Genomic DNA, 16,804 nt, shown 5'->3' with positions numbered 1-16,804 from the left:
GAGCACCCTCACATGTCCATTTTGTAGCCATAAAGAAGTTCCCTATCGATTGTGGGCGTTTCCGCAAAAGCAGTTAAAAAATATACACCCGTATACATAGTCTCTGAATGATACGATTGTTGATAAACATGCATAATACTCGCACCCTCACTACAGAGTTTAATTCTACGCCAGTTTTCCCTGTCATATTCCTTGCAAATTTTAATTATATTTTCAGAAACAGTATCTATCAATTATGATTCCTTTTTACAAGTACTTCCATAGGAGAGTTTAAAATCAGTAAATGAGGAGTGTATACAATGCGTATATCATGTTGCCTGGCAACCTATTATTAATTATCCCGATGGTTTTAGATCATTTTCTATTTTTACAAAACTTGCAAACACGTGCGACCTACTTATAAATTATCAATGAGGAGCAATCCAACCGTGACACTTGTATATCGGATGGTAATACTAAAAAAAAGTTTGTCAACGCTCATATCAGTTTATTTACTGTTAAAGGACAATATTGGTGTCAGTCATTCTCACATTCCCTTGATTTTATTCATTCTATACTTAGTACAAACATGGTAATGCACGGACTTTTTATATTTTTATCGTTTTCTCTTATCTAGTGACAGTCAATTATTTTTTAAAGTGTCAGATATCCTCCCAAAATCTCATATAACAACTTTTGGTCTTCGAAGGAATTATTAGTGAGCAGAAATTCGCCCGTGTATCTGTTATCTCTCGTCACTTCCGTTTCTTGAAATCTTAAAACGCATCTATCGTTGCAATGATCTCTGTGTTAAAATCATATTTGGAATGTGTTTAACCAGTTCTATCACATATGCATAATGACTGACACCAATATTATCCTTTAACGCCAATGCAATCTAATATTATTTGTGTCGTAAGTCATAGAGGTGAACGATACAGAGTGAAGGGCAAGGATCGTCAATCTCCGGCACATGCTCCAAACGTGGTGCATTGGATGATAAGAAGTGGCGCATTGCATCCTTGTACTAATAATAATGTAAGCCAGTTTGAGCCCACTGATTTCTTTGATTTTTTATCGATTTTATTATTTCGTGCACACTCTTCTTGGCGAATGTAATATTCTTTCACATTAATCTGTTTTCAATTACAATATGCTTAATGAATCAAGCTAGAAAATATGAACTTTGGTTCATTGAAGTAGGTAGACGGTGGTTAGAACTTTTGCCAGTTTGACTTAGAGTGTCTGGTAGCAAATGTCTACCGAAAGTCACCGAGTCACTCCAACGTTAGCTTCAGCAGGTAAAATTATATCTCAAATTTGCAATGTGTTTGGCTGATTGTAGTTGTAAGAGTAAAGTTAGAGTATAACATAAAATGGAAGTTTGATTAACAAGATAATTCATTCAGTGTATAATTTATTAGAACTACACGGGTCACTCCAACGATCTCGGCACATAGTAGACATGTGTAACTAGTCACTTTAATGAACAGGTTTATGTGACATATACACATTGAGACATTTTTAGAATTTAGTATAAGAAAAAAAAAATATCGATACATATTTACGTGCCTTGTCGTGGTCATATGGTTGAAACGATTTAAGCAGGTGGTGGTGGGGTGGGGGCTAACGTGTGCGCTTTAGATCATAAGCCCGTCATGAAGCCAAGGGGAATGGTTTCGATTCCAAGCTTTCCGGTATCCCACCCACTGCTAAAGACCCCACGGGCAAACGGATTATTGAAATAAAATTGAACTATATGTTAGTTTTGAAATGACTTAGTTTGTGTCGAGTGGACGTTAAACCCAAATTTCTATCTTTCTCAAGGGCGATTTAAAGTGAATTAATCTGTAACTAAATGAATTAAATGATTAAGACAATGTCTCCAAATGAATGTTTCGGTACACAATGGATAAGTCAGTTTCGATTCCCAGTTTAAGATGGCTAAATCATCGTAAGACTGTCGAGGCTAGGTCTAAAATTCAATTGCTATATTCTCGGTTCAGTGTGGATCAATTTGACTGAAATTTTCAGCAAATTCCCTTTACATTATCTAGTTTTTAACTATTATAGTGAGAACTGTCAACTCGTTATCTAATCTCCCATAATGTATATTTAATATTTTCTTCCCTCATTTCTTTTTAGAACGAATAGGACTACTTCTCTTCGTCAGTCAATCAGAGAAAAACCACAATCTTCAAAGAAATCAAAGTTTATAAATAATGGTTAATGGTAAATAATATAGGCCAACTCCCTTTCGTCATCAAAAAAATATCCAAAGCAGATTACAATCTTCTGATGATAAAAAAATCAAACGAAACGGAATAAAATTTTGGTAAAGGTAAACCTACCGTTATAAAGATGTCAAGGAAATTGAATAAAATGGAATCGTTAATTAAATGTAATGAGTGCGGTAAAGTATTTAAACAACAGTGGAATTTAGTACGACACGCCAGAATACATGCAAAAGAGAAGCCGTATTCGTGTGACTTCTGCGCTAAAGGATTTTCAGATAGGAGCAACCTTAAACAACATTTAGTCATACACACAAGAGATACGCCATTTAAATGTAAGAAATGCGAAAAGGTATTCAGTAGCAGAGTTCACTTCAATCGACATCAAAGCGTTCACGCTACACAAGATTTAAAGTGTGTCATTTGTGAAAAGGTCTTTGATTCTAAGAAACATTTGACGTCCCATGCTAAGTTCCATACTGGAGAAAACAGATATATGTGCGAAATATGTGGGCGGAGCTACGAAAAAAGGCATACGTTAAAGGCGCATATGATGTTCCATTCGGAGGATAAACCTCATAAGTGTAACGACTGCTCCAAATCATTCACGTCTGCCAACGATCTGAGGCGCCATACTGTAAGCCACAGTGACACGAAGCCGTTCAAATGCTCAGAATGTGAGAGGAGATTTTCGAGAAACGCGCTTCTTCGAGCCCACAATGTTACACACACGAACGGAAAACAGTTTCAGTGCCTAGTTTGCCTTAAAGTGTTCACGTATAAATATAACCTCAAACGTCACGAATTATGTCATAGCGAAGATCAGAAAACGACATGTATCGACGAAAGTTCCAATATGGAAGATAAATTAGCCACGAATTCAAATGTCGGGAAATCGACAAATGCTCAATTTTCAAGAAAACGAAATACAAAACTAGACAGTCTCATAGTGAAAATAAAAGAGAAAGTGTCACAAAATAATCCCCGGGAATCTGAAAATCAACGGCCATTAATCCAATCATTCTCAAACTCCCTTTGTAAAATTAACAGGGATACGGAAAGGACATGTTTGAAAAATGAATCACGTGGTTTCAAGATTGGCGTGGCTAATGGCGAGGATGATACTTGTGTAAGAATATCCCTTGAAACAGAAGTTATAGATGCCTCGTCTGGAAGGAAATCAAGTGCTAAACGGATGTCACAAACGCTATCTAACGATGAACTATCGGTTGGCGCGATCCAAGCTGTAGTTATGGACTCAGCAGTGATCAATTCTAATAATTGTACAGACTATAATTGTGATAGAAGTCTAGTAGAAGAAGTTGTTCTGATTGATTCTGATGTTCCAGTCGAAGAGTCAATTGAAATTTCTACATCGATATAGAAAATTGAATAAAAGCTTTGTTTTTGTTTTACAGTATTGTGGTCGTCCCTGATTCCTGGCATGTACTTTTAATTAGACGTATTACACTATGATTAGTTTAGATCAGGGATGTCAAACTCATTTCGATTCAGGGGCCACATGAGCTAAAATTTTACATCAAGTGGGCTGGAGATATACAAAAATATCAAGATAAAGTCAAAAGTCCTTGAACTTTACTAAATTCTAAAAACAAGGCAAGATCTATCTGTTAGGGTTGGGATTAGCGCTAGCCCTGTTAACATCTCGTAACCTATGACGAAAAATTGAGCTGGCCTTATCATTTAGCGCTAGCCCTAAAAACAAAGCCATACGTTCTTGAAACAGGTAATTTTTTAGACTGGTTTCCAAATTTCCAAGATATAATATTGAACACAGCATTCTCTTGTATTACATATAACGTAGCTAGATATCTATGACATACAGTACAGAAGTCAGAGTTTTACTGAAACCGGAAAACAATAGTAAATGGTTTCCACCGCAAGTTTCTAATAAGAATTATCGACACGCAAGTTTGTTGAAATATTTTCCACGGTCCGCATGCTTGACATCCCTGGTCTAGATAGAATAGTTTTGATTCGTAACGCCTGTTTGTAGTGCAGTCAAAACATTGGCACCCACCCAAGGGCCCGTTCTGTCGGCAAAAATATTTTATTCTAACTGTAAGATAGCCCTTCACGACTTCAGCAAAGGCAGGTAGGCCCCAGTAAGAAAATTATACACTTGTCGTTCTACCGTTGTTGAAGTTACGTTTTCTATACACCTGTGTGGTTCTGCGTTCCAAATCTGTTAGATGCTCATTCGTCACGACGAAACACTGATACCACTTGTTACTGAGCTCATTTCATTTTTTTCGGTGTTAGATGTTAGAAGGGAGATAACTCCATTAAAGTGTTAATTCTGGTCTCTTTCCCCGGCTCCAACTTTACCTCAAATGTTCTACAGAGGGAAAGAAATGGGGTTTAACGTCCATTCGATACAAGCTTGGTCATTTCTCGACTAAAATATGGTTCAATTTTATTTCAATAATTCGCTAGCGCGCAGAGATCTTTAACACTGGGAGGAAACCGGAGTAAACCCAAGAGGTTGGACAGGCGACACTACTCCTTGTCACGTACAAGCAGTGAATGGAAACCACACCATTCTACTCAATGACATGCCTTGTACACACCTTACAGACAAAGCAACGGATTTTGTATGAGGTTGACCAATGAAATTTAATGGTGGTCAGCCTCCCTTCGATATTGGAACAGTCCACCAAATATTCCCCGCAATTAACGAATGTAATTTCTCCGTTTGAATGGCCATTTTGCTCAGTAATCCCAGCCAGAATTTGGCTATTTTTTTTAAAATCGCGTTAAAGTTTTAAATTTTTGTTTAGAACTGAAATTTATTAACTTTTAGTCAATCCCCACGCTAATAACGTTAACATAATTGATTGTGAATATCTGAAATAGACACGACCGAAGCACAAAATAGTGCCAATATGCCGACGTCAAATCTACAGTTGTAGATGATGTTATTTTTGTGAAAAATCATTGGAAGAAGCGATAGGACGTTCTGTACGGATTATACAGTCCTCAAGGTTGCAAGAAGGCTATTGTTTACAATGTAACATTGTGTCTTGTAATGTTGATAATGATCATAATGATGGTGTTTACATTTGTTTGTTGATGTGACCTCATGACCTGTGACGTTTAGATAACGTCATATGGTTATCATGGCTATTCACTGTGTCAGAGTCACTTCTCTGCAGGTAGGGTGAGTCTGTCGTTCAGATTGCATTCAAAAGGGTTACTTCCCTTTTCATGTTCTAGACCAAGAGCCAGTGACGAAAAAACTGCCTCATAAGTAATAGAAGGTTTGACCATATTAATTGGCAGCTATTGATAGGGCAAATTCAAAACATCCAGTCTTACAAGGTTCCAGTGGGGCATTTGGCTGGGAAGGGCAGATAAAAAGGGCCAAAAAGGGCTAAAATTTGCCTCATAAGTAATAGGATCAGAATTAGTTCTAAAATGTTGCCATACAATGTATGAATATAAAAAATATAAATCTGACCGGAAAAAGTGGGGCCATGCCCTTTTCTGACTGGCTTAAAAAGTGCCGACGGGGGACAAAATTTGCCTCATAAGTAATATAGTTGAAATTGGTGCCAAATGTTAGCTATGTATGAGCCGATTCTAAAAATATCAAATCTGACTGGTTTCAGTGGGCACGTCCCTAATCTGACCACTTAAAATCTGCCCGATCTGCCACGCCCACAAAAAAGGTCCAAATTTGCATCATAAGTAATACGATCAGAAATAGTTTTGAAATGTTGTGGTGCTATATCTGAATATTAAAATGCAAAATCTGACCGGAAAAAATGGGGCCACGCCCCTTTCTGCCTGCCCTAAAAAGTGTGGACGGGGGCCCAAAAATGCCTCATAAGTAATAAGATTGAAATTGGTGCCAAATGTTAGTTAATTGTGAGATTCTTCCAAAAATATCAAATCTGACTGGTTTCATTGGGGCAAACCCCTAATCTGACCACTTAAATGTGCCTAATCTGCCACGCCCACAAATAGGGTCAAAATTTGCCTCATGACTGAAACTGGTGTCAAATGTTAGCTGTATATTAGTCGGTTCTAAAAATATAAAATCTGACTGGTATCAGTGGGGCATATCCCTAATCTGACTACTTAAATATCACAACCTACCACACCAGCAAGGTGAATACACATTTTGTTATCACTTAAAAGTTAAATCTACGAACTGAAATATGATTCAAATTTGTGTCAAATGTCTGTGAGTAGGTTCTGTTTGACTTAGAAACCTTTCAGAACTTTCTATATCTGGCCTAATGTACACTTGTTAAATGATATAATCCATATGTGCAACAAACAAACTTTTCTATTGTAGGTATATCTTCGTCATTCATATATTGGTGGCATCCAAAGTTGGAAAATTATTCTTGGGACTCTGAATTGCCCCAAGGACCTTTATTGGACAAAACTGCCCCATTCTAAAGAATGCAGCAGTGTAGCCACAGTCAGTGAACCAGTGAAAAGCTGGTACATCACTGCATAATGATGGAACTAATTGTCTCAATATATCTCAAATTATTTTGCGACTGTATTCCAACCACTATCCACACATTTCCAACACAAGGATATCCAAGTAAATTGATCATAACATATGTTGCTATGGAACGGACAATATTATGTTTGGGCAGGTTTGTCGCAGCTATATGAAAAAGCATTCTTGAATCTGCGTCTTCGTGCATACATGTCAATGTAGAATCCTTGTTACACTGAAGAGACCTGTTTACATTTGTAAAAAATAACACTCCATCCAGAGTTACATACAATGGCAAATAGTCAGTACTCATTCAATTGTTACCTATGTACTGCACAAGAGATTTTTTGAACTTGTCATTTTTGAATCCTGATGTAATTATGTACTGCACAAGAGATTTTTTGAACTTGTCATTTTTGAATCCTGATGTAATTTGATGATGGCAGTCTCATGTTTGGACCTGAAATGGTGTATTCTTGGTCTAGATCTAAAGAACCAGTACGTCTATCTCTCTCTATGTCCTTTATCGATGTTTTTTAATTTCTGTCAAATACAGCATGGATCTCTTGACTCGACACACTTAAATATTTTAACCAAAATATAATGAGAAATTGCACCAAATGTTGCTGTGAGGTCTCCAAGTAAATGAAGAAAAACCATTCCATCTATCACTGTACAGTCAATCCATTTAGGCTCACAAAACTATTCTGCTTTCAAGGGCCTCCAAAAGTAAAGATGTTTGAGTTGATATCATGGTTTCATATGGCATTGTGTGAGCGGATAAGATATACATGTAGTAATCATCAGGTCTAATTTATTTTCGATAAAGCAATCTACTCTTTATATCATTCTCCATTTTCAACTGTAGCCTACATCTTGCCGTTCTTTTTCGTTTGTTTTAGGTACCGTTAGATGCAATTGGGTTTGGTTTTGACCGTTTTATGGGTTTATCAAATCAGGAGGGGTCTGCAATAACTTCTGAAATCAATTTGTCATGAGACATGTTACCATTTTCAAAAACGTTTAAAAGGAAATCTGTTGATTAATGTTAATTAATATATCCTGTTGCGCATTATTCTTGAATGGATTAGACATGTTTACAATTCTTTCAGTAATTTCGATGCGATGTGCTGTGTTCTTCTGAATATTAGCTTGTCTCAATTCAGAAGTTACATCTTTAGGTCTGGAAATGTCTAAATGTTCAAACTCCAACTATAGTTGCCCTCATATAATTTATTGAGATATGGACCATCTCTGTCTAGCTGCTATGGAATTTCTATGATGATACTAATACCTGAAAAACAATTAGCAGCATCTGCATTAACTGTCTGTTCTACGTATGGGAAGGACACCTCTTTGGAATTTGTCAGATATTCCAGGATGTGTTGCAACCAGAGAATCCATCTGGCATATTTTGGCTGATATAAACTGAAGAATAAACTTGACATTTCAAAGCGGCAGTGTGTAAATAAGTTGTTACCAACATGAATACCTAGTGAAAAAAGGTAAAATATTCGGATTATTTTCACTTCCGTGTACCAATATTTGGCTGTTTTCCCATGTTCACTGGCCAGTGTCTTTTGTGCATAATCAATTATTTCATTCATTTCTTTGGAAACATTGAAGCTGTTGAAGAATTTGGTTCACAAAACTGTCTGAAATGTAATACCTCCAAAGATAAAGCTAGCAAAGGGTGGATGCGTTTACATCGATTATAGTGGGTACCTGCTAAAAATCAAGTAAGAGAACCATCAGCTATTATCCCAGCTTCCCTCAATTACGAATGGTACTCCAGATTCTCCAATATGCTTCCCAACAGTTTTGAAATATGCTTTTGATAATAATAATAATCTATTTATAAAGCACTGAATATCCAACAAACTGGTTGCTCAAAAGCACTATCTACCATTATGAAGAGGTTGTAAAATAAAGGACTTTCTGCAGTCTGAATTGTATATGCCATCTTTGCAATAGCCAAGTCATGTCACTATCATGTATTCCTGACCACACTCGTCACCATTCTGTTGGAATCTCTTCATTGTTTCCAAAACAAAATCGAGGGAGGTTCGAGTTTGATTGATTTAAGGACGATAACATATTTGTTGTTGAGGAAGGTTATTTTTTACCACAAGTGAATTCCATCCTACCCACATTTGTGTATTAGTAGTTTCTAATGCATGTGATATCATCCATATGACATCCAAAATCGTGCCATCTGCACAACTACTAGGAAAAATAGATCTTCTGTGATAAATCCACTGTTAGTCATACTAAGCTTCTTCCTATATGGTTCCAGATTTAAAAGGATTGGAGTAAATGACCATCTTGTCCGACAAACAGGAAGCTGGTTATAATTGTCAGTTGTTTCAGTACATGTAACCAAATAACCAATGATATCTGTGGAACCATACCCTGTTCTTCCTGTGAACTGTATGTTAATTCGTCTCCAGTTCTTCAATGCCGTTGTAACTAATACAGTGTCCATAACGATTTAAAATTAAAATATCAATTACTTTTCTTCGGCTTCCTGTTATACTCTTCATCGCCATTACAAGAGTCAAATGTTTGGACGTTTTAATTTTGCCACACAAAACATTGTACATGGCATCTTTGGACCGAGCAACTAACTCAATATACATGATACGTTTTCATCTTAAACCTGTCGTTTATTATATAAAAACAGGAACAGCATATTTGGTTTGGCTGAACCCCACCCCGAACCCTTTTGAAAAATCATGTATCCAACCTTGTTAACAGCCTCGTTCTGGTCAAAATACCTCGTTCCAAAAACATGGCAATTTAAAAAAAGAAAACGTTTTGGAACTCCAGACAAACGTGGCATTTTGTTTTTACCACGTTACAACGTGGCAAAATTGTGGCAAAAATTTTATTAGCACGTTTTTGCCACGTTTGGACGAAAATGCCGAACGAGGCATTCTGAGGTTTATAGTGCTATGTCACAAATCTTTGCATTTATCGATGATTTTCCGAGAACACCTCTTTAATGGCCTCCTCAACATTCATTCTATTGTTATAAATGACATTTCCTTTAGTATTTGATGATAATAATGTCAATTTCTCTGATTCAAAGTAATTCACTATCTTCCTTTCAAAATTGAAAATAGTAAAATCACCAAATATATTATTATCTTTGCTGCTATCCTCCGAAAACAGATTTGCAATGTACTGATTATACAGTTCTTTTGTTGTGTATACGTTTTCTTCTTCAATAATAGATTCTTGTAAAAAAAAAGATAATGCCATGAAATAATGTAATATTATATTTAAAGGAGATAAATCGCTATTCTTTGGCACCTGGAAATGGACACAAATGGGTCACATCACTTATAATAATGTAATATGAATGTATATAAACTGATTTACATTCAATCGTTTTTGTTTTACTGTAATTTCTAATCACTTATGTTAGCCGAAATAAGCGACGAGTCCGAATTGAATGGCAGTCTTTGGCATCTGGTTATTCCAGTCTACGCTGGTAGTATTCTCCTACATGGGATATGTTTAGCCTCGTTCATCGCGTCGCTTCATACAAATGTTGGATATCAGAAACCCATCTGTTCAAGGGTAAGATATCAACATCAATGTTGATTTAAATTGACCATTAATGTAGAAAATGTAGAATGATACCACTTAAATTGGAGGTCAGTCGTGCTGTATTGAATTTCCACTATGTTGTTGAGTATTCAACCTTTGGGTGGGTAGTGACAATTAAGTGGTCAGATTAGGAGTTTGTCCCACAGAAACCCATCAGATTTTATATTTTTAGAACCGACTAATACATAGTTAACATTTGGCACCAGTTTCAGTCATATTACTTATGAGGCAAATTTTTACCCGATTTGTGGGTGTGGCAGATTAGGCACATTTAAGTGGTCAGATTAGGGGTTTTCCCCAATGAAACCAGCCAGATTTGATATTTTTAGAACAGTCTCATAATTAGCTAACATTTGGCACCAATTTCAATCTTATTACTTATGAGGCATTTTTGGGCCCCCGTCCACACTTTTTAGGGCAGTCAGAAAGGGGCGTGGCCCCATTTTTTCCGGTCAGATTTTGCATTTTAAGATTCAGATATAGCAATACAATATTTCAAAACTATTTCTGATCGTATTACTTATGATGCAAATTTGGACCTTTTTTGTGGGCGTGGCAGATCGTGCAGATTTTAAGTGGTCAGATTAGGGACATGCCCCACTGAAACCAGTCAGATTTGATATTTTTAGAATCGGCTCATACATAGCTAACATTTGGCACCAATTTCAACTATATTACTAATGAGGCAAATTTTGGCCCCCGTCGGCACTTTTTAAGCCAGTCAGAAAAGGGCATGGCCCCACTTTTTCCGGTCAGATTTATATTTTTTATATTCATACATTGTATGGCAACATTTTAGAAATAATTCTGATCCTATTACTTATGAGGCAAATTTTAGCCCTTTTTGGCCCTTTTTATCTGCCCCTCCCAGCCAAATGCCCCACTGGAACCTCGTAAGACTGGGTGTTTTGAATTTGCCCTATCAATAGCTGCCAATCAATATGGTCAAACCTTCTATTACTTATGAGGCAGTTTTTTCGTCACTGGCTCTTGGACTATTCGTTAAATAACACGACAGACCGGATATCGGATTTTGTTTTTAACCGGAATTTTAATGTCTATGTGTACACCGTACGTAACTAACGTACGAAAATTAAATGGTAGCTGGCCTTTTTTTCGCACGTATACAGTGAATGGCCATTTTGCTCAGTAATCCCAGCCAGAATTTGGCTATTTTTTTAAAATTGCGTTAAAGTCTTAAATTTTTGTTTAGAACTGAAATAAATTAACTTTTAGTCAATCCCCACACTAAAAACATTAACAGAATTGATTGTGTATATCTGAAATAGACACGACCGAAGCACAAAATAGTGCCAATATGCCGACGTCAAATCTAGAGTTGTAGATGATGTTATTTTTGTGAAAAATCATTGGAAGAAGCGATAAGACGTTCTGTACGGATTATACAGTCCTAAAGGCTGCAAGAAGGCTATTGTTTACAATGTCACATTGTGTCTTGTAATGTTGATAATGATCATAATGATGGTGTTTACATTTGTTTGTTGACGTGACCTCATGACCTGTGACGTTTAGATAACGTCATATGGATATCATGGCCAAAGCCATGTATAGGGAAAGTTACGACAACTCATTTCCAGGCGCCATTTTGGGTCCCAATTATGACGCCATAAAAGCTATGACGTCATGGCTTCATACAGGTTTACATACCAAAATTTGTTTTTTTCTTGCAGTATTAGGCGTTGAGGGATAACGTTTTACCCTAAACAAAATGCAAAAGAAACCAATGCAGTTTCGTTCCTTGATAAATATAGACCTATCACACAAAATCATACTCAAAATCGGGGAACTTTTTGAGAGCGATATCTCGTAATCAGTGTGTTTTACTATTTACTGGTGGGATTATAAATGATTTCTTTTTAAAATTACCCAAACACAGAGTGGTTATGCAAGCGAAATGTGCCGAAGAATCGAATTTGATAAACATCAATTTAAAAAAAGTATTTTTATATGGTGCCGCGGGTGTTTCTTTCATAATGGCCGCCAAATTTGGTAATATTATTATTATTATTATTATTACAGCATATTTATAGCGCGCCCTTTCATAAAACATGTTCAGGGGCACTTTACAAAGTGACAATATAATCATAAATAAACAACAAGATTATGGACATCTTAACGATTGTATACAGAGTCAGTTAAAAGCCTCATTAAATAAATGTGTTTTAAGTTGTTTTTTAAAAGGATATAAGGTCCATGATCTCATGTACGTAATGTTCGGCCATTATATCGTGGTTATGTACCCGAAATGAGCGGAAATCGAATTTGACAAACATCAATTAAAGAAATGTATTCTTCATGTGGTGCCGGGCATTTCTTTTAAAATGGCTGCCGAATTTGGCAATATAAGGCCATTTAACAAAATACCCATAAATTTGGTATAATAAAAGAGCATCTCTTAAGATACGTAAGATATGACTTTTGCTATGTCTTTTATATGGTTTTCGATGTCTCTGAATTTGAATATAAATTTTGAAAATACAAAATAGCAGCAACACAAATCGGCGGATATTAAATTAATCGTCATTTTTCCTGTTGGATATTAGATAGTGTCTCTAAACTATGAGGTACACGGTAGTTCGATGTACCCTGTAGTTAAGATACAGTCTCCAAACCGTGTTTACACTGTAGTTTGGGTGTAGTTCGTCAAATGAAGATGAACTTTACGATATATCCATCCTGAAATAACAAAAGATAGGTTGCCAGGCAACGAAACATACGCCCACAGCAGCTAAATCGTCCGGGCAGTCAACAAGAGTTGTCGCATATTTTTACTTTTTTCGGTAATGAAACATTTATAATACACTAAAATCTGATTAAGAGCAACAACTCAGAAAACCATTAGAATTTGTTTGGTTTTTATAAAGTTCTGCCCCATGCTAACGTTTTGTATACAAAACTTTTAATACTGTATCATGAATTTAGCTGTTCCAAGTCATAAAAATTCATTGAAAATCTATATACTTGTTCGTCTCAAGATCTTAAACTCTGTGTATCAATCTGCAGTCAATCGGATATTAACTTTGGCCTCTAGAGCGTCCACAAGATTTTTCAAAGGGATCAAGGGCCATAACTTTGGCAGTAATTATCAAAAATCTTTGAAAATCAATAGGATTTAAATTTAAAGTCAATCAGATATTAACTTTAGCCTTTAGAGCACCCACAAGGTTTTTTGAAGTGATCAACGGCCATAACTCTGGCAGTAATTATCGAAAATCACTGAAAATGAATAGACTTCTTCGTCTCATGACCTTAAACACTGTGTATAAATTTAAAGTCAATCGGATATTAATTTTCGAATCTAGAGCGTCCACAAGATTTTTTGAAGTGGTCAATTGCCATAACTCTGGCAGTAATTATCGGAAATCGCTGAAAATCAATAGGCTTTCTTCGTCTCATGACCTTAAACACTGTGTATAAATTTAAAGTCAATCGGATATTAACTTTGGCCTCTAGAGCGTCCACAAGATTCTTTGAAGTGATCAAGGGCCATAACTCTGGCAGTAATTATCGGAAATAGCTGAAAATCAATAGGCTTCTTCGTCTCATGACCTTAAACACTGTGTATAAATTTAAAGTCAATCGGATATTAACTTTGGCCTCTAGAGCGTCCACAAGATTTTTTGAAGTGATCAAGGGCCATAACTCTGGCAGTAATTATCGGAAATCGCTGAAAATCAATAGGGTTCTTCGTCTCTTGACCTTAAACAATGTGTATAAATTTAAAGTCAATCGGATATTAACTTTCGCCTCTAGAGCGTCCACAAGATTTTTTGAAGTGATCAAGGGCCATAACTCTGGCAGTAATTATCGGAAATCGCTGAATATCAATAGGATTCTTCGTCTCATAACCTTAAACACTGTGTATTAACTTTAGCCTCTAGAGAGTCCACAATAAGCGTTAGAACCAAAGATATATACCCTTAATCCTGGTGCCGATAAATGTTGGGTTGTGTGGAACATGCTAATAAATCTCAGGTACGATATATGTTTGATACTGGTTGATAACAGCATTAGAGCAACATGATTGTTTTCATTGGAAATAAGACGCAAATATTCAAAGGGGTCAGACAAACTCTAAACCAACTGCGCCCCCTTCACTGAGCCCCTTCAAAAAGGGCCCTGTCTGTTTACCTGTGGAATAACATGCATTTGTATCTGTTAAATTTGTGTGGTAGACAGATTGATATTATTTATGCATAGGCGGGGGGAGATAACGTCTTACCCCAAACAAATTGCAAAAGAAACCAGGAAGTTTCGTAGAGCGATATTTCGTAATCAGTGTGTTTTAGTGGTGGGGAATAAATAATTTCTTTTTAAATTTTTCAAATACAAAGTGGTCATAGAGGCGAAATATGCCGAAAAACGAATTTGACAAAAATCAAAAAAATGTATTTTTCAAATGTATGGCGCCGGGCATTTCTTTCAAAATGACTGTCAAATTTAAAATGGCATTTTCCGACAAGACCAGCGATAATCTCGTAAGATATGACTTTTACTATGTCTTTTAAATGGTTTTCGACGTCTCTTAAAGGTCACCGCCGAAGTCGTGAAACGCACCGTCGGGGGATTTCTAGAAATTTCAAGCCGGAAAACGCGTTGTCTTGCCAGGCCGTGAATACGGCAACCTGAAAGTGGTCCAATCAACAAATCAATCAATCAGGCTGTTGTCGTTGCATTCACATGACACCAGACGTGTCACTGATGAAACAAATATGCCCGAAGCAAATGTTGCTGTTAGTTCGACCCATTTGTGACAATTTCTAGGTCCCAAATATTAGCGATTAAGGGGGTGGACAGTAGAAAATTTCAGTTTTTTTAATAATTGAGGTAAAGTCACCATTCTTACACATCTAAGAACACATCCATTGAATATTACAAAAACGGCCGAAAAATTTTCCTGGGGGTACCTGTTGCTATGGAAACGGCGGCCATCTTGGATTTCTGCGTATAATTTTAGTCATCCAGTTTCTCAGAAACTATTCAACAGAATGTTTTAAAATTAAGCAGAGAGGTTACTGACATGTTCCTTTGTGCAATAGGCAAGTTTCATTACAAAATAATAATTAGAAAGCAAGTTATACACATTTTAATGTTAACTTCAAAATTCTTTCACGTGTCACAGTTGCTATGGCAACAATATATCAGGAACTATTTTGCAGATTTCAATAAAATTCTCCTATTGCACAAAGTTATTATATAGGAAGTTATATTCCAAGTTTCAAGAAAATCTGACGATAACTTTCAGAGATATAGCATGACTAAAATTGGTAACTCTAGAAAAAAACTGTTTTGAGAAATCAACAACTGAAGTTGAAGTATTTCAGTAGAACAACTTACGCCGATCTGTTCAATTCATTTATTTAATATTAAAAAACTGACTTTTAATATATATATTTTCTAATGTATTTCTTATCAATATACAGTATTTTCTTATTTTATTTCTTGTGTGTAAATTTACAACCGAACATTGGCATAGGAATAGATGTTATTCAAAACAACCATAACTATAATAATCACTGACAGCAGGCCTACCTGGTAATGGTATTGCAACCATACCACTACTAGGTCTAGCAGACGAATATTCATCTTCATTTTGTTTATTATGAGTGTCTGTCATACTTATTTAGTCATCTAAACAATTTCAAACGCATTTTATTTGAAAATCTTCAAAAATATTGATAAACAGTGACGGACGGTTCAGCAATATAGCAACCAGGATTGATTTGGGACCTGCGCTTAGTGCGCATGCCTATTGACCTGACCTACAGGATTGCCCGCTTCTGATTGGACACTTCACCATTGACCTATGTGACCGACCAATCAAATAACGTAATCTCGAAATAACCTCATTAGGTATGCAAAACTTGTTCTTGCTTGCTATTTTTATCTCAATACAGAAGAAAGGTTTCAAGACACCCCCAAAAAACGTCATTTCCTTTCAGTAGGGGAAATCCCAAGCTTTCTAACAGTATCCAACATGGCGACAGTTTACCGGTCGGAAGCCAAGTATTTCACGTATGAAATGCCTATTGTTTTTAGATTTATATCAATAGTTTTAGCGGAATTAGGGCAAAATAAAAAAGGGTGGGTTCATTCAGAACCAAATTTTGTAGAAATAAAGAAGAATTTTGTGAAAAAAATGACTGGTATGTGTTCCTAGATAGTGTTACTCGCAGATAATCATAAAACCTCAAAAACGATTTTATTGTTAAAATTCACCAAATGAAGTGCGAACGACGGCCTTAAGCTCCTTTAATAGCGAATGCAAGTTAAATATGTTTAATAGCGCTTTTATCTAGTGTATCTTTTATTTTGATTTTTCTTATAGAATAAGGCTATATAGCAATTATGTGCGCTTTGTGTTGTATAATACTAATAATAGTATGTTCAGCTATACTTCTCGTTTAAAAAATGTATGTTTTATCTCCTATAGACACTTATTCGCTGAAATCTATGACATCCAACAATATTATAG

At 36.1% G+C, this 16,804-nt stretch overlaps 1 protein-coding gene across 1 annotated transcript; it reads left to right on the top strand.

The window, feature by feature from the left end:
* Window positions 1-1,240: 1,240 nt before the first annotated feature.
* On the top strand, window positions 1,241-3,633 carry LOC126823556 (zinc finger protein 501). Its single transcript, XM_050552464.2, has 2 exons — window positions 1,241-1,280; window positions 2,125-3,633. Exon 2 carries the CDS (start codon window positions 2,341-2,343, stop codon window positions 3,595-3,597), a length of 1,257 nt encoding a protein of 418 aa, XP_050408421.1. The 5' UTR covers window positions 1,241-1,280; window positions 2,125-2,340; the 3' UTR covers window positions 3,598-3,633.
* The last annotated feature ends 13,171 nt before the right edge of the window (window positions 3,634-16,804 follow it).

This window comes from Patella vulgata, chromosome 6, assembly GCF_932274485.2.
Source record: "Patella vulgata chromosome 6, xgPatVulg1.2, whole genome shotgun sequence".
NCBI lineage: Eukaryota > Metazoa > Mollusca > Gastropoda > Patellidae > Patella > Patella vulgata.
Note: the sequence above shows the minus strand (reverse complement) of the source record. Positions and strands in the feature narration are given on the sequence as shown.

Bases quoted from the DNA above. Each gene is read 5' to 3' on its own strand.
- LOC126823556 (XM_050552464.2), top strand. From the start codon at position 2,341: ATGTCAAGGAAATTGAATAAAATGGAATCGTTAATTAAATGTAATGAG.